This window comes from Meles meles, chromosome 14 (assembly GCF_922984935.1).
Source record: "Meles meles chromosome 14, mMelMel3.1 paternal haplotype, whole genome shotgun sequence".
Classification (NCBI taxonomy): Eukaryota; Metazoa; Chordata; class Mammalia; order Carnivora; family Mustelidae; genus Meles; species Meles meles.
The window spans coordinates 2,751,928-2,773,335 of NC_060079.1; the positions used below are offsets into that span (position 1 = coordinate 2,751,928).

At 36.6% G+C, this 21,408-nt stretch overlaps 1 protein-coding gene across 2 annotated transcripts in view; it reads left to right on the forward strand.

Annotated features, from left to right (window-relative positions):
• Positions 1 to 21,408, forward strand: part of MPHOSPH8 (M-phase phosphoprotein 8) — a 53,143-nt gene that overhangs the window by 2,154 nt on the left and 29,581 nt on the right. The window contains exon 2 of one of the 2 annotated variants that reach the window (XM_045978059.1): positions 11,882 to 12,037. The exons of the other annotated variant lie outside the window; for it this stretch is intronic. Within the exon in view, the coding sequence (XP_045834015.1) occupies positions 11,882 to 12,037 (156 nt within the window). The remainder of the gene's footprint in view (positions 1 to 11,881; positions 12,038 to 21,408) is intronic. 2 annotated transcript variants of the gene reach the window in all.

The following is a 21,408-nucleotide window of genomic DNA, read 5'->3' on the forward strand; positions in this document are numbered from 1 at the left end:
TATTCCTCGTCCCAAAAATTGTAGGCGCTGTACCCAAAGTCTCATATGTTCTAGTCAAAAGCGGATAAAACTATGAAGCTTAAGTGTTTAAAGCAATAAAGGAGGGTTATTTATATCACTTCAGTGATGTGAAGTTGGGTGAAAATTCTAGTTCTCAGGGCCTTGTATTTTTAGGTGCTCTTGAGAATGAGTGATTTATAAGATGAAAGGTATTAGCTTAGCAGAACAGAACTATATCGGTTACTTTTTAAGTACTGCTAAATGAGCTAGCCAGTTGAAAAACTTAAGGGTCTTATAGAGGTTGTTTGGCCTCCTTGTAGTCTTAAAGTCTTTGGTATTTCTGTTGTTCATAAGCCACCAGACTGTGGTATTCTCTTATTGACTAAGATAATCATAATGATGAGTGTTGGCTTGGAAGAATAGCATTAATTCTAAATTTATATATTAGCCATGCTCTTTCTTTCGGTTTATTGCTAAATATATTTTTTTTGTATGTTTTCAGAACAATTAAATGAATCTGACAGATCTTGAAGTTTTGGCTTCAATTTTGAATTGGAGTCATTTTTACATAATAAAAAGCTAGTACTTTTACTATTTATGGGAATTTGATTTGACTTTTTTTAAGGGTACAAATAAATATTTTAATTATAAAACTTAGTAAATTATCACAAAGCCAACACCTGTGTAACCTCCATCCAAGTCAGGAAATATTAGACTGCCAGCCCTGGAAACCTCTTTTGTTTTTTGTTTTGTTTTGTTTTTAAAGATTTTATTTATTTATTTGTCAGAGATCACAAGTAGGCAGAGAGGCAGGGGGTCGGGAAGCAGGCTCCCTGCTGAGCAGAGAGCCCGATGTGGGGTTCCATCCCGGGACACTGAGATCATGACCTGAGCTGATATAGAGGCTTTAACCCACTGAGCCACCCAAGCTCCCTTGGAAACCTCTTTTGATTCAACTTTCTTACCAGATTTTTTTCTTTCGTTCAAACGGAGTCTCACAATATTTGTTTTTTGTGCGTGTGCTTTTTTCCCCTCAACAATATTTTTGTCAGATTTTTTTAAAAAGATTTATTTATTTATTATTTTAGAGAGGGAGAGTGAGTCCTGGGATGTAGGAGGGTGGGAGGAGAGGCATAGGAAGAGAGATTCACAAGCAGATGCCACGCTGAGTGGGGAGCCATACATACACAGGGCTTGATCTCACCACCCTGTGATCATGACCTGAGACGAAATCAAGAGTTGGACACTTAACCAGTTGAGCCTTCCAGGCATTCTAGTTGCTAAATACTTTTTTGAATAGATGTTGAATTTTATTAAAATTTTTTTCTGCATCAAGATGATCACGTAATTTTTCTCTTTTATTCCATTAATGTGGTAAATTATATTGATTTTCTAAAGTCAAATCAATTTTGTGTTCACAGAATAAACAAGAGTTGGTTGTGATGTTACTTTTTTAATGTTTATACTTGTTTTTTTAATCAATTTTGGCTTTTTCTTTGTTTTCTTTCTTTAATCTTTGTGTGCCTTTTTCCAACATCTTGAGGTGGATGCATAGTTGTTTTCAGCCTGGTTTTTTTTCCTTTTCTTCCTCCTCCTCCTCTTCTTCTTCTTCTTCTTTTTTAGTAATTCCCGCATTCATCTTGGGGTTTAAACTTAAAATCCTGAGATCAGGAGTTTTACTGTTCCACCAACTGTTCCACCAGCTGAGCCAGCCAGGCACCCTCAAATCATATACCTCTAATCTTAGGTTAGCTAGAGCTCATACATTATGTTTATACTGTGTTTTCATTCAGGTAAAAATATTTTCCAATTTCTATAAATTATGTGCAAATATATTGCTTAATTTCCAAACATTGAGAATATTAGTAAATATTTCATGTGCTTTAAAAGAATTTTTTATTTAAACTGACATGATTCATATATTGTTTCACACTGAATATTTGTTTGAATAATTGAGTTATTTAAAATCTATAATATAGTTGCCAACAAGCAAATCAGCCATTACTTAGGAAGTTGAAACTGGAAATATGGGAAACTAATTTGAGAATAATTTCCATGCATGAGCTGTTCTCAATTTCATACTCCTAATATTATGGATTATTGTTTTTTTTGTTTTTTTTTTTTTAAGATTTTATTTATTTATTTGACAGACAGAGATCACAAGTAGGCAGAGAGGTAGGCAGAGAGGGGGAAGCAGGCTCCCCGCTGAGCAGAGAGCCTGATGGAGGACTCAATCCTAGGACCCTGGGATCATGACCTGAACCGAAGGCAGAGGCTTTAACCCACTGAGCCACCCAGGCCCCCTGTTTTTAGATTTTTTTAAAAATTTTATTTATTATTTGACAGAGAGAGATACAGCAAGAGAGGGAACACAAGCAGAGGGAGTGGGAGAGGGATAAGCAGGCTTCCTGCTGAGCAGAGAGCCTGATGGGGGGCTTGAGCCCAGCACTCTGGGATCATGACCTGAGCCAAAGGCAGATGGTTAATGACTGCGCCACCCAGGCACCCCTATTACTGATCATTGTAACCGGCATTTTTTATGATGTGTTCCTTGACAATTTTATTTTTAAATTTATTTATTTTTAAAGATTTTATTTATTGACTTGAGAGAGAGCTAGAGAGAGTACGGAGGGAGAGGGAGAAGCTGATTCCCTGCTGAGAAGGGAGCTGATGGGACTTCATCCCAGGACTCTGAGATCATGACCTGAGCTGAAGGCAGATGCTTAACTGACTAAGCCACCCAGGCACCTCTGTCAATTTTTAAAGCAACACTAAAGCCTGGGTGGCCCAGTCAGTTAAGCAGTTGGACTCTGGATCTCAGCTCAGGTCTTGATCTCAGGGTCATGAATTCAGGCCCCAAGTGGGGGAAGAGGGAAGATCACTGTCATTGAGAGAGGAAGGACTTTTAGGATGAACTTTGAAACCTAATTTTGCCTCTCCACTGACGAAGTATAAAAATATTTGCTAGGGGCGCCTGGGTGGCTCAGTGGATTAGGCCGCTGCCTTCGGCTCAGGTCATGATCTCAGGGTCCTGGGATCGAGCCCTGCATCGGGCTCTCTGCTCCACAGGGAGCCTGCTTCCTCCTCTCTCTCTGCCTGCCTCTCTGCCTGCTTGTGATCTCTCTCTCCGTCAAATAAATAAAATCTTTAAAAAAAAAAAAAAAAAAAAAAAAAAATATTTGCTATATGGCAGTTTACCAAAGTCTGCTGACTTTGGCTCTGTAACCACTTACAGAATTATTATTAAGCCATTCACACTTTTTCTTTAAAAAATTACCTGTAATGCACCCAGTTTCACCACTGCTATTCAACGCTGTACTGTACTGTAAGTTCTAGACAGAGCAATTAGATAAAAAGATGTAAAGCACATTCAAGTTAGAAAGGAAGAAGTAAAACTATATTCACAGATGACATGATTCTCTATATAGAAAATCCCAAAGAATCACAAGAAAATGACCAGATGTAATAAATGAATTCAGCAAACTTCAAGGGTACAAGAATAACATAAGAAAAGGTTGTGTTTCTATATACATGTAATGCACAATCCAAAAAGGACTTTTTTCCCCTCCAGTTTTAATTTTAATTCCAGCATACAGTCTGATATTGTTTCAGGCATACAGTATAGTTATTTAACACTTCCATACACCTCACTGTGCTCATCACCAGTACATTCCTTAATGCCTATCACCTATTTAATCTGTCCCCCCACCATTCTCCCCTCTGGTAATCAGCAGTTTGTTCTCTGTAATAGTCTCTTTCTTGATTTGTCTCAATCTCTCTCTTTTATTTTTTTCCCTTTGCTTGTTTGCTTTCTTTGTTAAATTCTGCATATGGGTGAAGTCAGATGATAGTTGTTTTCTGTAATTTATTTTGCTTAGCATTATTCTCTCTGACTCCATCTGTGTCATCACAAATGGCAAGATTTCATTCTCTATATGGCTGAATAATACGTCATTGCATATATAGGCCACATCTTCTTTATCCATTCTTCAGTTGATGGACACAGCAGTCTGCAAACATTGGGGTGCATGCATCCCTTTGAATTAGCGTTCTTGTATTCTTTGGGTAAGCACCCTGTAGTGTGATTGCTAGATCATAAGAAAGTTCTGTTTTTAACTTGCCATTAGGTTTATATATAGCCTCTTCTGCATATGGCAGTCTGTATTAAGGTGGTAGTTGTTTAAGTTTGCACCCATTCTTCTCTCCACATTTTTAGGTATATGTTAGCATATTTATATCCTTTATGTGTGTGTGTGTGTGTGTGTGTGACTTCCCCAGCTGATTTTTTACAGAAATATTCATTTTTACTGCTTTTGTATTTCATACCTTTATACTGTCATTTTTGGTCTCTCCTTTCTACTCCAAGATTCCCTCTTTTATATTTCTTGCAGGGCTAGTTTAAGGATCACAAATGCCTTTATTTTTTGTTTGTCTGGGAAACTCTTTCTCTCCGTTTATTCTGATTGATAGCCTTGTTGGATAGAGTATTCTTGGCTGCAGATTTTTCCCATTCAGCACACTGAATATATCATGCTACTCCTTTCCTTTTCCTTTTCCTTGCCAAGTTTCTGCTGAAAAATCTCCCGTTAGGCTTATGGGCTTTCCCTTTTAAGTTTTGCTGCTTTTATGATTTTTTTTCTTTATCACTGTATTTTGCAGATTTAATTACAATATGTCTTGCTGTGCATCTGTTTTGTTGATTTTGATTGGAATTCCTTGTGCCTTCTTGATCTAGATATCAGTTTCCTTTCCATACCAGGGAAGTTTTCAGACATTATTTCATTAAATAAATTTTCTGCCCCTTTTTCTTTCTCTTTATCTGAGACTCCTATAATATGAATGTTGATTAATAGAGTCCCTAAGTTCCCTAGGTCTGCCTATTTGTGCTTTCTATCTCTCTAATAAATAAATAAAATCTTTAAGAAAAAAGATTTTATTTATTCATTTGAGAGAGAGTGAGATCACAGAGGGAGAGGGAGAAGCAGACTTGCCACTAAGGAGGGAGCCTGACATGGGGCTCAATCCTACAACCCTGAGATCATGACCAAAGCTGAAAGCAGATGCTTCACTGACTGAGCCACCCAGATACCCCTAAAAGAACAAAATACTTAAGAATAAATTTAACCAATAGGGTAAAAGACTTGCAAACTTACTACAAAGTTTCAGTAATCAAAGCAATATGGTACTGACATAAGGACAGACATAGAAAATCCAAAAATGAATCCAAACATCTATGGCCTGTTGGTTTTTCATAATGGGTATCAAGTCCAGTCAATAGTGAAACAAATTGTGCTGAAATGACTGAATTTCCACATGCAAAAAAGAAAATCTGGACCCATCTCACATCTTATACAAAGATTAGCTGAAATTGAATGAAAGACCTAAATTTAAGAGGTAGAACCGTAAAATTTTTAGAAGGAAACGGGTAGATCTTTCAGGACCTTGGATTTGACAATGCAACCTTGGATATAATTCCAGAAACACACACACACACAAAATAGGTAAAAGGGCTTCATCGAAGTAAAAAACTTTGTGCATCGAAGAACAGTATCAGCATAGTGAAAAGGTAACCCGCAGAACTGAAGAAAATGTTGCAAATCACATCTGACAGGGTTTAATATCCATAATATATTAATAATCCCTATAATTCGAAAACAAGACAACCTACTTAAAAATGGTCAAAGGATTTGTTAAAAATTTCTCTAAAGATACACAAATGGCCAATAAGCGTATGAAAAGATGCTCCACATCCTTAGTTCTTAGGGAAATGCACCTCAAAACCATGAGATACTACCTCACACCAGTTACTAGATGGCTATAATAAAACAAACAAAAACATGGAAAACAAGCGTTTTTGAAAATGTGGAGAGAGTAGATCCTTCTTACGCTGGCGGGAATGTAAAATGGTAAAGATACTGTGCAGTTGACTATTCTTCAAAAAGTCCAACAGAATTACCTGATGGTGCAGCAGTTCCATGCCTTTGTTTGATATATACCCAAAAGAACTGAAAACAGGAATTCAAACAGTTATTTGTTCAACCATGTCCAATAGAGCATTGTTCACAGTAGCCAATAAATGGAAACAACCTAAGTGTTTATCAACAGGTGAATGGATAAACAAATGTGGTGTATATACACAATGAGATGTTTTTCAGTCTTAAAAGGGAAGGAAATTCTAACACATTTTAGAACATGGATGAACCCTGAAAACATTCTGATAGATGAAATAAGCCAGAAGCAGAAAAACATATATTATATGAGTCCACTTAACATAAAGTACACGGAATAAGTAAATTCACAGAGACAGAAAGTAGAATGATGTACGGGGGTCCAGGGGAAGGGGAATTATTGTTTAATAGGGACAGAGTCAATTTGGAAAGATGAAAAAGTTCTACAGATAGACAGTCATGATAACTGCATGTCTCTGTGAATGTACTTAATGTCATTTCTGTCTCTATGAATTTACCCTTAAAAATGGTTAAAATGGTAGATTCAAGATACATACACCAAAAAACATGAGTCTACAATAAACACAGTTTTTAAATTACCTATTTATCTTTTGCTCATTTTCATTTATAAGAATTTTTCTTTTTAATGTTTTATGGCTATCAAATCTTAATCATACATATTCCACATTTTTGCTTCTCCAAATTTCTTGTTTATGTTTTCTGCTCAATACCCAATCTGACTGAGAAGCAAGAATATATGAAATAATTTTCCACATAAACTGCAGAGCACCATTCTAGCTTATACTTTAACACCTACCTGATTTTATTCATACAACCACTGAGTCAGTAACTTTCCAAACCAAAGCCAGTCACTACTCCCTCCGCTTTTACCCTTCAACATGCCTATACTGCCTTTCAATCATTCTGTCACTTATAGAAAGACCAACATCAGCACCTAGTAGGATTGGAAACTAAGAAATAATGGGAAGAGTGGACTTAGATTCTTAACTTTTTATATTTTAAAAGATTTTATTTATTTATTTGAGAGAAAGAGCAGGAGAGAGCATGAGAAGGGGGAAGGTCAGAGGGAGAAGCAGACTCCCCACTGAGCAGGGAGCCTGATGTGGGTGGGACTCCTTCCTGGGGCTCCTGCATCCACCTTTGACATTTTACACACTGTCCTCACAGTGTTGCATATATGCAGAAGCTGGGTAAGTGCCCTTGGGTTTTACTTTCAGCTGAATTACGCTTTAGTTGTATAATTTTTACTAGTTACTTTATCTAGAAGCTTCAGTTTCCTTCTTTATACAATGAGTATTAGTACTCCACGGGTTGTTGTAAAGATTAAAGGGGCTAATAACTGCCAAGATTTAATCCATGCATGACATTATAAAGCGCTTGATGCAAATATAATTCTTTTGATTTGTTTTCCACCAATTACAAATGTAAAAGCATTTTTAGCTCACAGGATGACCAAACCAAAATAGGTGGCAGGCCCTGCTATAGTTGGCTGGCCTCTGATACACAGAGATGAGGTCTTTTATCTGGAGGAAATATAAATTAGAGCATCTTTTCTGGAAATGTGTTTTCTGGCAGTGTGTTTTAACAGTGTTTAGGTGGCTTTATTATTTGATCTCATTGATCTCTCTTTGGGGAATTTATTCTAGCAATCTGATCAAAGATGCACAAGTATGTAACAGCTTTGGTTATGAAAACAAAAATCAGAAACAAAACAATCTTTGGTTTCCAAGGGACAGTTTTTATTGTATTTTTTATTGTATTTAGAATCATCAGTAAAAATCATGTTTTTGAAAAATACTAAAACAATTGTTTCATATCTAAGTGAAGACAACAAGGTAAAATAATAGTATTATACCAGTGTTTTAAACAATATATGTAAAATACATATTTGTCATTACATTTGTAAATGTAAAGGTGAAGGAAGTAGATCAAATTGTTATCAATGTCTGTGGGTAGCTTTTTAAAATTTTATACTTTTTAAAAAATTTTATTTAAAATCAGTTTAACGTATAGTATATTATTAGTTTTAGAGGTAGAGTTTAGTGATTCAGCAGTTACATAGAACACCCAGTGCTCATTACATCAAGTGCCCGCCTTAATGCCTATTACCCAGTTGTCCCATCCGCCTACCTACATCCTGTCCCCTCCAGTAACCCTTGGTTTGTTTCCTGTTGTTAAGAACCTCTCATGATTTGTCTCCCTCTCTGATTTTGTCTTACTTTATTTTTCCCTCCCTGCCCTTATGTTCATCTGTCAAATTCTATATATGAGTAAAATTGTATGATAATTGTCTTTCTCTGACTGACTTATTTCACTTAGCGTAATACCCTGTAGTTCCCTTACATCATTGCAAATGGCAAGATTTCATTCTTTTTGATGACTGACTAATAGTCGGTGTGTGTGTGTGTGTGTGTGTGTGTGTGAGAGAGAGAGAGAGATCTATCTTTGTGATCCATTCATCTGTTGATGGGCACCTGGGCTCTTTCCATGGTTTGGCTATTGTGGACAGTGCTGCTATAAACATTGGGGTGCAGGTGACCCCTTTGAATCACTGTTTGTATCCTTTGGGTAAATGCCTAGTAGTGCAGTTGCTGGGTCATATGGTAGTTCTATTTTTAACTTTTTGAGGAAGTTTCATACTGTTTTCCAGAGTAGTTGCACCAGTTTGCATTCCCACCAAAAATGTAAGAGGGTTCCCCTTTCTCTGCATCCTTGCCAACATCTGTTGTTTCCTGAGCTGTTAATTTTAGCCATTCTGACTGGTGTGAGGTGGTATCTCAGTGTGATTTTGATTTGTATTTCCCTGATGCTGAGTGATGTGGAGCATTTTTTCATGTGTCTGTTGGCCATTTGTATGTCTTCTTTGGAGGAGTGTTTGTTCGCCTCTTCTGCTCATTTCTTGATTGGATTATTTGTTTTTTGGGTGTGAGTTTGATAAGTATTTACAGATTTTTATAGCCCCTTATCTGATAAGACATTTGCAGATACATTCTCCCATTCTGTAGGCTTTTAGTTTTGTTGATTGTTTCCTTTGCTCTACAAAAGGAAAGTTTTTTATTTGATGAAGTCCCAATAAGTCCCGATAATTCATTTTTGCTTTTGTTTCCCTTGCCTCTGGAGACATCTCTAGTAAGAAGTTTCTGCACCTGAGGTCAGAGAGGTTGCTGTCTGTGTTCTCCTCTAGGATTCTGATGGATTCCTGTCTCACATTTAGATCTTTCACCCATTTCAGATTTTTGTTTGTGTATGGTGGAAGATGTGGTCCAGTTTCATTCTTCTGCATGTGGCTGTCCAGTTTCCCAACACCATTTGCTGAAGAGACTGTTTTGTTTTGTTTTTTAATTTTATTTTTTTTTAAATTGGATATTGTTTCCTGCTTTGTCAAAGGTTAGTTGACCATAGAGTTGAGGGTCCATTTCTGGGTTCTCTATTCTATTCCATTGATTCTATGTGTCTGTTTTTGTATCAGTACAAAACTGTTTTGATGATTACAGCTTTGTAATACAGCTTGATGGCCAGAATTGTGATGCCCTTAGCATTGTTTGTTTGTTTTTTTTTTTTCAACATTCCCTGGTGATTTGGGGTCTTTTCTAGTTAATTTTAGGATTGTTTGTTCCAGCTCTGTGAAAGATGTTGATGGTATTTTGATAGGGATTGCATTGAATGTGCAGATTGCTTTGGGTAGCATAGACATTTTAATAATATTTTTCTTCCAGTCGATAAGCACGGAATGTTTTTCCATTTCTCCCTGTCTTCCTAAGTTTCTTTCATAAGTGTTCTTATGGAAGTTTTCAGAATACAGATCTTTTACCTTGTTGGTTAGGTTTATTCCTAGGTATCTTATGGTTTTTGGTGCAGTTGTAAATGGGATCAATTCTTTGATTTCTCTTCTGTCTCATTGTTAGTATATAGAAATGCAGCTGACTTCTGTGCATTGATTTTATATCCTACCACTTTGTTGAATTGCTGTATGAGTTCTAGCAGTTTTGGGGGTGGAATCTTTTGGATTTTCAATGTATAATATCACGTCATCTGAGAAGAGTGAAAGCTTGATTTCGTCTTTGCCGATTTGGATGCCTTTTATTTCTTTTTGTTGTCTGCTGTACTGTGTTGATCAACAGTGGTGAGAGTGGACATCCCTCTTGTGTTCTCAATCTTTGGAGAAAAGATCTCAGTTTTTCCCTGTTGAGGATGATATTTGCTTTGGGTTTTTTGTATATGGCTTTTATGATACTGGGGTATCTTCCTTCTATCACCTGTGGGTGATTTTTGTTTTTTCCTGCTTTTTATTGATTTTCAAAATTACACATTGCTTATGTAATCAGAGAAAAGACCTCAATCTTCAATTTATGAAAAGTAGATCTGTAATATTGTGTATTTATTTTCTCAAAAATTGAGGTATAATTGACATATACCATTAGTATTAGTTTCAGGTATATAGCATAATGATTCGATATTTTTATGCATTGCAAAATCGTAACAATAAGTCTAGTTAATATCCATCACCTTACATAGTTATAAAATTTTTTTCTTGTTATGAAAACTTTTAAGATCTGCTTTCTTAGCAACTTCTCAGTATGCAGTACAGTATTATGAACTGTAGTCACCATGCTGTACATTATATCACCATGACTTATTTTATGATTGGAAATGTGTAACTTTTGACCCCCTTCATCCATTTCCTCTGCCCTAAACCCTTGCCTCTGGCAACTTCCAGTCTTTTCTGTTTTTCTGTGAGCTTGGGTTTTTGTTTTATTTTGTTTCCTTCCATACATAATTGAGATCATGCAGTATTTGTCTTTCTCTCTCTTGCTTTCTTTACTTAGTGTAATGTTCTTGAGGTCCAACATGTTGCCAGTGTCATGATTCCATTTTTTTTAATGGCCAAATAATGTGTGTGTGTGTGTGTGTGTGTGTGTGTGTGCATTTTCTTCATTCATCTGTTGAGGATACTTGGGCTATTTCTACTTTTTGGCTATTGAAGTGATGATGCAGAACATGTGGGTACATATATCTTTTTGAGTGAATGTTTTTATTTTTTTCAGGTAAACACCTAGAAGTGGAATTGCTGGATCATTGGTAGATTTTTTTGTTTTTAATTTTCTGAGGAAGCTTTTTGCTGTTTTTGTGTAGTGGCTACAGTAGTTTACATTCTCACCAGTGGTGCACAGGTGTTTTCCTTTTTTCCTAGTCCTTGCTAATACCTGTTATTTCTTTTCATTAATAACAGGTATGAGGTAAGATCTCATTGTGGTTTTGATTTTCTTTCCCTGATGAGTGATGCTGAACATCTTTTCATATATATGTTGGCCATTTGTTTGTCTTTGGAAAAATATCCAATAAGATCTGCCCATTTATTTATTTATTTGAGAGAGAGACAGTGAGAGAGAGCATGAGAGGGGAGAAGGTCAAGGGGAAAAACAGACTCCCCATGGAGCTGGGAGCCTGATGTGGGGCTTGATCCCAGGACTCTAGGATTAAGACCTGAGCCAAAGGCAGTTGCTTAACCAGCTGAGCCACCCAGGTACCCCGATCTGCCCATTTTTTAATCAGATTTTTTTGTTGTTGTTACTGAATTGTATGAGTTCTTTCTGTGTTTTGGATATTATTAATTCATTATCAGATACGTGATTTGGAAATATTTTCCAGCACAGTAGGTTGCTTTTTCAATTTTGTTGGTTTCCTTTGTAGTAAAGAAGTTTTTTAATTTGATAGAGTTTCATTTGTTTACTTTTGGTGTGACACTTTTTCTTAAATGCACTTGCTTCAGGAGATGAACATACTTTATAATGATATTAATTTCCATTTCAAGTTCATTCATATATTCTCAGGATTGTATGTATGTATGTATTTAATCATTTAAATTATCAAATTTAATGTTCTTTATTTGGCTGTTTTAAATTCTGTAACAGGGTAAAATCCTTTACAAAGTTCGATGGAAAGGATACACATCAGATGATGATACCTGGGAGCCTGAGATTCATCTTGAGGACTGTAAAGAAGTTCTTCTTGAATTTAGGAAGAAAGTTGTGGAGAACAAAGCTAAGCCAGTTAAGAAGGATATTCAGGTATCATGTTTTATTTCATATTTCTTCTTTTCAGAATAATAAACTTACTATAATTTTTACTAACATAAGGAATGTGCAGTAAAGAATTTATAAATAGGGTGCCTGGGTGGCTCAGTCTTTTAAGTATTTGCCTTTGGCTCAGGTCATGATCCCAGTGTCCTGGGATTCAGCCTCACATTGGCTCCCTGCTCACTGGGGAGCTTTCTCCCTCTCCCTTTGTCCCTCCCCGCACCTCACCCCCTACTTGTGCTCTCTCTCTTTCTTGCTCTCTCAAAGTCTTTTTTAAAAATTACAAATAATAATAAAATATATAGTGTTCCATGTATTATAAATTCTGTATAGCCGATTGATTCTCACAGAATGTTTAAATTGATTTTGCCAAACTCTTCCTTCTGTAGTCAACCCATGATCACAGTTGACAAATAAATACAGTTTGTACATGCCGATTAATATTGTTCTTTTAGTTAAGAGTAAGGTGAGAGTGGGAAGATTAAAAATAGGTCAAAAATCTTTGTTCAGGGCGCCTGGGTGGCTCAGTGGGTTAAGCCGCTGCCTTCGGCTCAGGTCATGATCTCAGGGTCCTGGGATCGAGTCCCGCATCGGGCTTTCTGCTCAGTGGCGAGCCTGCTTCCCTCTCTCTCTCTCTGCCTGCCTCTCTGTCTACTTGTGATCTCTCTCTGTCAAATAAATAAATAAAATCTTTAAAAAAAAAAAAAATCTTTGTTCATCCATGGTATGAGCATCTTGTTTTTGTGTACCTTAGGAATATTTTTTGTACTATTCATGTTGTTACTATAGATATAGTACATATTTGTATGTTTTATCTGCATTATCAATGTATTATGTCTGATTTTTCTCCTAATTAAAATAAATCTTAAATCATTTTATAAAGCTATAAATTTTAATCTATTAGAGATTATTCACAGATCTGATTTTTATTTTTCTTTTCTATTCCCATTTTGGTTTTTAGCTATGTTGCTTTTTAGTAAACTCTTGCTGATGGTAAGGAAGGATTTAGAGGTCAAGGAGCTCAGATAATTTAAACTTTTTTTTTTTTTAAGATTTATTTATTTGTCTTAGAGAGAGTGCTAGTGGGGGAGGGGCAAAAGGAAAGGAAGACAGATAATCCCAAGCAGGCTCCATGTGCACAATAAATTGACACAGCTTCATCTCTCGACCCTGGCATTGTGACTTGAACTGAAATCAAGAGTCTGAGGCTTGGGGTGCCTGGGTGGCTCAGTGGGTTAAAGCCTCTGCCTTCGGCTCAGGTAATGATTCCAGGGTCCTGGGATTGAGCCCCCGCATCAGGCTGTCTGCTCAGCGGGGAGCCTGCTTCCCCTTCTCTCTCTGCCTACCTCTCTGCCTGTCAAATAAAAAATAAAAGAATCTTTAAAAAAAAAAAAAAGTGTCTGATGCTTAACTGATTGGGCCACCCAGGTGCCCCAGATAAGTAAAACTTCTATCATCAGCAGTTTGGAAAAAGATTTCATGATGGGTGAGAGTGGGATATTATTAAAACAGAAGCAAAAACTTGGAGTAAGGGTTTCCTTCTGTGGATTTGTCTATTGTTTTATCTTTGGTCCTCTTATTCCACAAATAATTGAATTGGATTTATTTATAAATCTTGTAAGAATTCCCATTCTTATATATTCCCATTCTTATTTATCTTATTTATTTATTTTTATCTTATTTATAAATTCTTGTAAGAATTCCATTCTTGTACAATTCCCATTGTACTTTTTCATGTAAATTTCCTTTATAGCTTCTGTTTACAAATTGAACCAACTCTTACTCAACTTCTTGCTTTTAGTTTTCTTTTTCATTAGAAATTATTGTAATTTAAAAAAAAAGAAATTATTGTAATTTTTTTAGAATACTGGCAGAGCTTCTTGGACTTAGAACTATATGGTGAAAATTTTTCACAAGAAATAGATTCTAACTTTACTGAAGCCTAGATTTTAAGGACTGAATATTTATCTTCTTTTCATACAATTGGAGTTTCAACCAAAACAATATTAGGAACCAATTTTGACTGAATATAGTGGTTGTTAATAATAATAGCTGTAACAAGGCAGCTTGTATTTACTGAACACTTATACTGTGTATGTGCCAAACATTGGGTCACCACTTTATGTGGATTAAGAGGAGAAACCGAGGTTTAGATAAGTAACTTTAGCTCAAGTTAACCAGTTAGTAATGATAGAGCCAGGCAGCTGTATTCTTAACCAGTTTGGGCTATCGCTTGAAATCCATTCAGAGTAGTGGACTTACCTGGTTTTTAAATTTTCGTTATAGTGGCAAGGTCTTTAATAAATACAGTTTTTAAATTACTAAGCAAAATTTGCGTTACTTTTAAATTTTTTTAAAAGGAAACCTTTTACAAAAAGAGTTCACATTAAAGTAAAGACTTTTCCTCAAATTTTTTTGCTATACTTACACTTCACGCTTATGGAATGGGTGCCTTTTGTTTCCTTCCCTATTTCTTTCCCTAAAAACACTGCCACAAACACAAATAAACTTGTTTTATTAAGTGATATGTTCTCATTACTCAAAAAAATTAGACTTTTTGATTGAATTCTTGCTGAAGTGTATTTCTCATTTTCCTACATTTCCTGCAATAAGATAAGTTTGCTAAAACTTACCCAAGAAGTTGTTTTCTTACAGAATACTAGCTTTATTGTATCTTTTACTTTACCAAGCCTCTGGTTAAACCCTACTCGCAGCTCTGTTTCTTGATTTAGAATTACTGATAATGGTCTGAATGAGAATGATTCCTGATAGACTGGTGTGTTTAAGGTGTATTCTTAAATTTATGAATCCTGTCTTAATTTTATTTTATTTTTTTTAAGATTTTATTTATTTATTTGACAGACAGAGATCACAAGTAGGCAGAGAGGCAGGCAGAGAGAGAGGAGTAAGCAGGCTCCCCGCTGAGCAGAGAGCCCAATATGGGGCTCTATCCCAGGACCCTGGGATCATGACCTGAGCTGAAGGCAGAGGCTTTAACCCACTGAGCCACCCAGGCGCCCCTCCTGTCTTAATTTTAGAAAGATATTTCTCCACCTGAGGGGTGTCTATCTGGCTCAGTCAGTAGAGTATGCAACACTTGATCTTGGGGTTGTGAGTATGAGCCCTACATTGGGTGTAAAGATTACTTAAAAATAGTGTTAAAAAAAAAAAAAAAGAATACAGTTCTCCACTTGTAAAAAGTATTTTTTTCTAAGCTCTCCTTACTATTTTATAAATAATTTAAAATTCTAGGAGTGCCTGCGTGGCTTAGTTGATTAAGGGTCTGCCTTCAGCTCAGGTCATGATCCCAGGGTCCTGGAATTGAGTGTCAGGCTCCCTGCTCATTGGGGAGTTTGCTTCGACCTCTGCCCCCACCCTGCTGGTGATCTCTCTCTCTCTCTCTCTGTTTCTCTCTCTGTAATAAATAAATAAAATATTTTTTAAAAAATTTAAAATTTTAGGTACATTTTGAATCTGAAATTCAAAAATTCAAAATTTACATTTTAAAGACTGAAACTTCTATTTCCTATATGAGGGCAGCTTTCTCATGAATTCTCTCATTTGTTAAGTATTCAGTATATTGCTGTGACTCTTTCAGGTAAGATCAGTGGATAGGAATATGGCAAAAATACAACTAGTCATTGATCTTTTTCCTCTTTAGCAAAATAGTTTTGCCATTGATAAGCTTTCTTGATTCTTTTCACTGTAGATATAGAAATAGTATATAGGAGAAAATTGCTTTGTTCATCTCATCGTCCATGTTCATGCAAGCAACAAATATGTGTTGTCTGTGAAAATTGTGATCTATCCCAGTAACCAAAATTTTTGTCTTATGTAGGGGTTTCACCACAGTAGTATCTGTAAGAATATTTGATTTGTCATTTTTTCTGCTTAAATCTCAGAGCATTGTTTGCTTAGGACTTAGTAAGCATCACAGAAATTAGAAATGGTTTTCTAAAATAACCCAAAAAAGAGCACCTGGATGGCGCTGTCAATTAAGTGTCTGATTCTTGGTTTCAGCTCAGTTCATGATTTCAGGGTTTTGAAATCAAGCCCTGCATCAGGCTCTGCGCACAGCTAGGAGTCTGCTTGAGATTCTCCCTTTCCCTCTGTCCCTCCTGCTCATGCTTGCTTTCTCTCTCTAAAATAAATACATGTTTTTAAATAAATAAAATAATCCCCCAAAATTGTGGTTAATGCTATTAATTAGAAAATATACATGACGTAGAAATGTTATTTGTTCATTAAAATACTTTTCATCATTTAACATATGGTTCCCTTTTTATCTTTTTGTTGACCATCAAGTATTTTAAACTAAAAATTGAGGTGGTATTTAACGTACATATGTGTGATATGGTCTAGCCCTTTGTTTTTAATGGACAGATAATCTACAAGTAAGGGAACCATTGTTCTGCTTCATCAGCACTTTACTATTTATACCTTTCTGAGTCTTTTATTTAGGGATAGCATTTTTAATAAATACAGTGTCTGATACCGTCCAGATTCTTATTTTTAAAGAATTCAATTATGGAAAATTTGAACACACAAAACCTGGAAAGGGCAGTGTCATGAGACTCATTTGTCACCATTGTCAGTTGTTACCAGTATTTCACCATTCTTCCTTTTTCTGTCCACTGCTCCCTCTCTCCCTTTTTGTTCGCTAGGATTGTTTTTTTATTTATTTTATTTATTTTTTATTTATTTATTTTTTTTAGAGAGAGAAGGAGGTTGGGGGGAGGACTAGAGGGAGAGAGAGAATCCCAAGCAAGCTCCAAGACAACCATGGAACCTGATGTGGGGCTCAAGCCCATGACCCCGAAATCATGACCTGAGCTGAAATCAAGAGTCGGACGCTTAACCAACGAGTCACCCAGGTACCCCTATTTGCTAGAATCTTTTCAAGCAAATTGAGATTTGAAAAAGGTCTACACAACATGTATCATTAATAATCTTACTCTAAGCAGTTCCTTCTCCATGTTGTTTATTTGACGAAGAAATCACATCATTTTCTGTAGAATTTCTCATATGTAGGGTTTGGCTGAGTGCATGGTGGTGTTTAACACGTTCCTCTAGCCCCATATTTTTGTAAACTGGTAGCTAGATGTGGAAGCATGATTATATTTACATTCAGGTTTAATTGGGTTTTTTTGCAAGGATAGTTGTAAGTGGTGTTCACCTCCTGCACATCAGAAAGCACATGATGGGGTGTTGTGCAAAAACAATGAATACTATTATGCTGAAAAAAATAAATAAATTAAGAAAAAAAAAAAGCACATGATGTTTAGTTGACTCCTTTAGTTGACTCCCTTACAGTGGGGTTAATATGATTTTTGAAATTAGGTGTTTTCAGTCTGATCCTTCATTAGAAAACTCCCAACTTTGCATGTGTAGGTTTTAGGAGCCCATTGCTCATTGCCTAGGACCATTCTCTCATTAGAGGGTGGAAAATAGTGATTTTCTAATTCTGTCATTCATCCCTGTGCGTTTATTAACAGGAGTTCTGGAGATATTGTGGTCACGGTTCTGAGATGGGGAGACACTGCTGGCAGGGAGAGGTGAAAACTGAATTAAGGTAGCATAGTTGGGAGAACTGATGGTACATTCCATAGGATTCAGTAACTGATCTGATCTAGGGGAAAGTGGAGTCAGAGATAACTAAGGTTACTCATTTGGGGACCCAGACAAATGATGTTATTACTTAGGGAACAGATGCAGTTTTGAACACTTTAGATTTTAGTTAGTTATTTGTCATCCAAGTGAAGATGTCCAGTTTCTCATTGGAAATACTGGTCTGAGTTGAAGAGAAAGATTTGGGCTGGAGGTATAGATTTGGTGATTTGTGAAGAATACAGGATATGTTTATTCCCGTGTTCCAAGTAATAATATGATTGTAAGTATTTTGAAAAAATAATTGTTTGAAATTTTTTTGAAGTAATGTTAGTCATATACCTAGCAAAATGAAATTTGTTCTTCCTCTTCACCCCCATACCACACCCTGCACCTTTTTCCCTTTTATCAGTAGGGACAGTTCAATAAAAACAGGCTGTGTAGTTTAGAAATGAGGTCAACACCAATCTTTGGCAAAATGATTTTCTTTTTTCTTTCTTTTTTTTTTTTTTAAATAATAGGTGAATGTGTTTATTTAATTTTGGATCAAAATTATTTTAAAATCTGCTGTTCTTTTTTTTTTTTTAATTTTGTTCAGTTTTGATACAGTGTTTAGTGACTCATTAGTTGTATGTAATACCCAGTGCTCATCACCACATGTGCTCTCCTTAATACCCATCACCTGGCTACTCCATCCCCCCATTCTTCCCCCCCCCATAACCCCCAGTTTGTTTCCCAGAGTCTGTCATGGTTTGTCTTTCTCTCTGATTTCTTCTTCAGTTTTCCCTTCCTTCCCCTGTGGTCCTCTGCACTATTCCTTATGTTCCACGTATGAGTGAAACCATATGATAATTGTCTTTCTTTGCTTGACTTATTTTACTCATACGATTTGCATTGGCATGGATGGAACTGGAGAGGATTATGCTAAGTGAAATAAGGCAAAATTATTTTTAAGATGAAGGAAGTCGGTTGTAAACTTTTTAGGATGGAGGGAAAGTTGAAATATTACAAGTCATTAAATACTCTTTCACAGAAATTGCTTGAAGCAAAGGGTAGCTTTTGGCTGAGAGCATGACAACTGATGTACTTGAGAGCAGGTTGCAGACTTTTTTAAGTCCTCAGTGCATATTCGTATTTTGTGTATGTTTCGTATTTAGTGACAACAAAGACATTCTCCTGCACTGTTAACAGTCAGGGAACTTTAAATTTATCAGTGTGCCCCATCAGTAGCAGTACCTCAGTAATGTTAACCTAATGTGCAGCTAAGATGCGTCTACATTCATCTGCTTTCCCCATTGGTCTTGGGATGTCCTTCGTTGCTTTCTGTCATGCAGTGCATTTAGTTTCATGTCTTTCTGGTTTCCTTTCATCTAGAACAATTCCATAAGCTGTTTTCCGTTTTTCGTCTTTCATGATGTGGATCTTTCTTTAAGAATCCAAACCAGTTCGGGGTACCTGCGTGGCTCAGTTAAGCATCTGCTTTCAGCTGAGGTTGTGATCCCGGGATCCTGGGGTGGAGCTCCACATCCTGCCCCCTCCGCAGCGGAGAGTCTGCTTCTCCCTCTGCCTGCCACTCCCCCAGCTTGTGCTCTCTCTGATAAATAATAAAATAAAATAAAATCCAGACTAGTTGTTTCATAGGAAGTTCTTCACATTGGTATTAGATGAATGCTAATTAGTGTTAAGTCACAAATAGTGTTTTTTTCTAAGTTGGAATTAGATGGTTTGTTTCCTGATGATTAGATTCAGTGTGAACATTCTGACAAATGCGTTATATAGGTAATTACATTATGGCAAGAAATATATGATACGTCAATTATCCCAATTATTGCTGGTGTTAAATTACAACTGTATAGGGGCACCTGGGTCGCTCAGTGGGTTAAAGCCTCTGCTTTCGGCTCAGGTCATGATCCCAGGGTTCTGGGATCGAGCCCCGCATCGGGCTCTCTGCGCAGCGGGGGGGGTCTGCTTCTCTTCCCCCCTCTCTCTCTCTGCCTGCCTCTCTGCCTACTTGTGATCTCTGTCTGTCAAGTAAATTAAAAAAAAAAAAAATTACAACTGTATGACAAAGTGAGGCCCATTTTTTTCCCTTTTCTTTTTAGAGGTACCCTTTTCCTTTTAAAATAATAACATAATAATAACGTAATAATGAGTAGTCTTTGAGACTGAGAATCTCCTGTTCCCCCACAGCCTCTCACCCCATGATTTTAAAATACCTTGATGCTTCTTGCCTCAATTAGTTATTCCTTTGTTGGTTAAAAATACTGATTTTTCTAATGCTGTTATAGTATATTTTTTGTTTGTATTTTATAAAGAACAGCTCCTCCCTCCCTGAAATTTTTTTTTTTTTAAAGATTTTATTTATGTATTTTACAGATAGAGATCACAAGTAGGGAGAGAGGCAGGCAGAGAGAGAGAGAGGAGGAAGCAGGCTCCCTGCCAAGCAGAGAGCCCGATGCGGGACTCGATCCCAGGACCCTGGGATCATGACCTGAGCGAAAGGCAGAGGCCTTAACCCACTGAGCCACCCAGGCGCCCCCTGAAAATTTTTTAGTATCAGTACACACTCATGGAATCTTTTTATTCATCAGTCTTCCCTTGCTGTTGTTGCTCATGTTGATGCTAAAATGGTCCCAAATTTGGGTAGTAGGAGCCCCTTCAAGGCAGCTCCTGTGTCCTTTTGATATTTCCCTTTCTGTTTTGAGCATGTTGTTGCTTCTGACAAGTTGTTCCAGTGTTACCATGTACTTTCTTATTCCATCCCTGGTATCAATCATTTCTCTAAGGAGTCCTGATTCTTTGTAGAGGAGAATAGGATTAAAAACAAGGACCTACTTATTACTACTGGGGTACAATTATTTCTAGGCCCTTTAAGTAGACAGAGCTAAAGGAAAAAATACATGTCATTTTGTTTAAGTCATAAATTTCTATTGGTATCTGTAATTTCAGTCCATGACCTCAGGGTCTTCCACTCATTCTGCCTGGCCATAGTCTGTTTCCCTTTTCCTACTGAGAGAACTCTGGTTCCCACCAACATTACTCATTTACTCAGTTCTACAAATGGATGTTACTACATCCATTCTGTTGTAAAACTCCCAAATTTATTTGCAGTTCTTTTTGTCCCTACATAAGCATATTCACTGAGGATGTTTAGTATTCAAAAGTTCTTTGGGGATGCCTGGCTGGCTCAGTCCTTAAGCATTTCCCATCAGCTCTGGTCTTGATTCCCGGGTCCTGGGATTTAGACCCTGAGCCCCCTCCTCAGGCTCCCTGCTCGTTGGGGAGCCTGCCCCCCCCCCCGCCCCTAGCTTGTGTTCCATTCTCTCTGTCTCTGTCAAATAAATAATGTCTCTGTCTCTATAAAATAAATAAAATCTTTCTTAAAAAAAAAGTTCTTTGGATCGATTTTTTTTCTTTCTGATGGTTATGTTACCAATTTGATAAACAAGTTTCATTTGGTTGTTATTGTGTTCCCTCTACCTCCATATCTGATTTGAAGGACTGTCCCTTTACTCTTGGGTTAGAACTATAAGGCAGTCAGCAAGAATACTATGTTTAATATTTTCTCACCATTCTCTCCCCATTATTTTGATAACTGCTCTACTCAAGAGTATTTAGTTACTGTTACATACTGTACTCTCTTATAGCCCTCATTCAGTCTTAATTCTAAAAGCAATTATCTACTTAATAGTTTTTACCTGTCTTTATTTTGATGTCTAACCAGTAATTATTGGTTATCTGAAGCTCATTCTTTA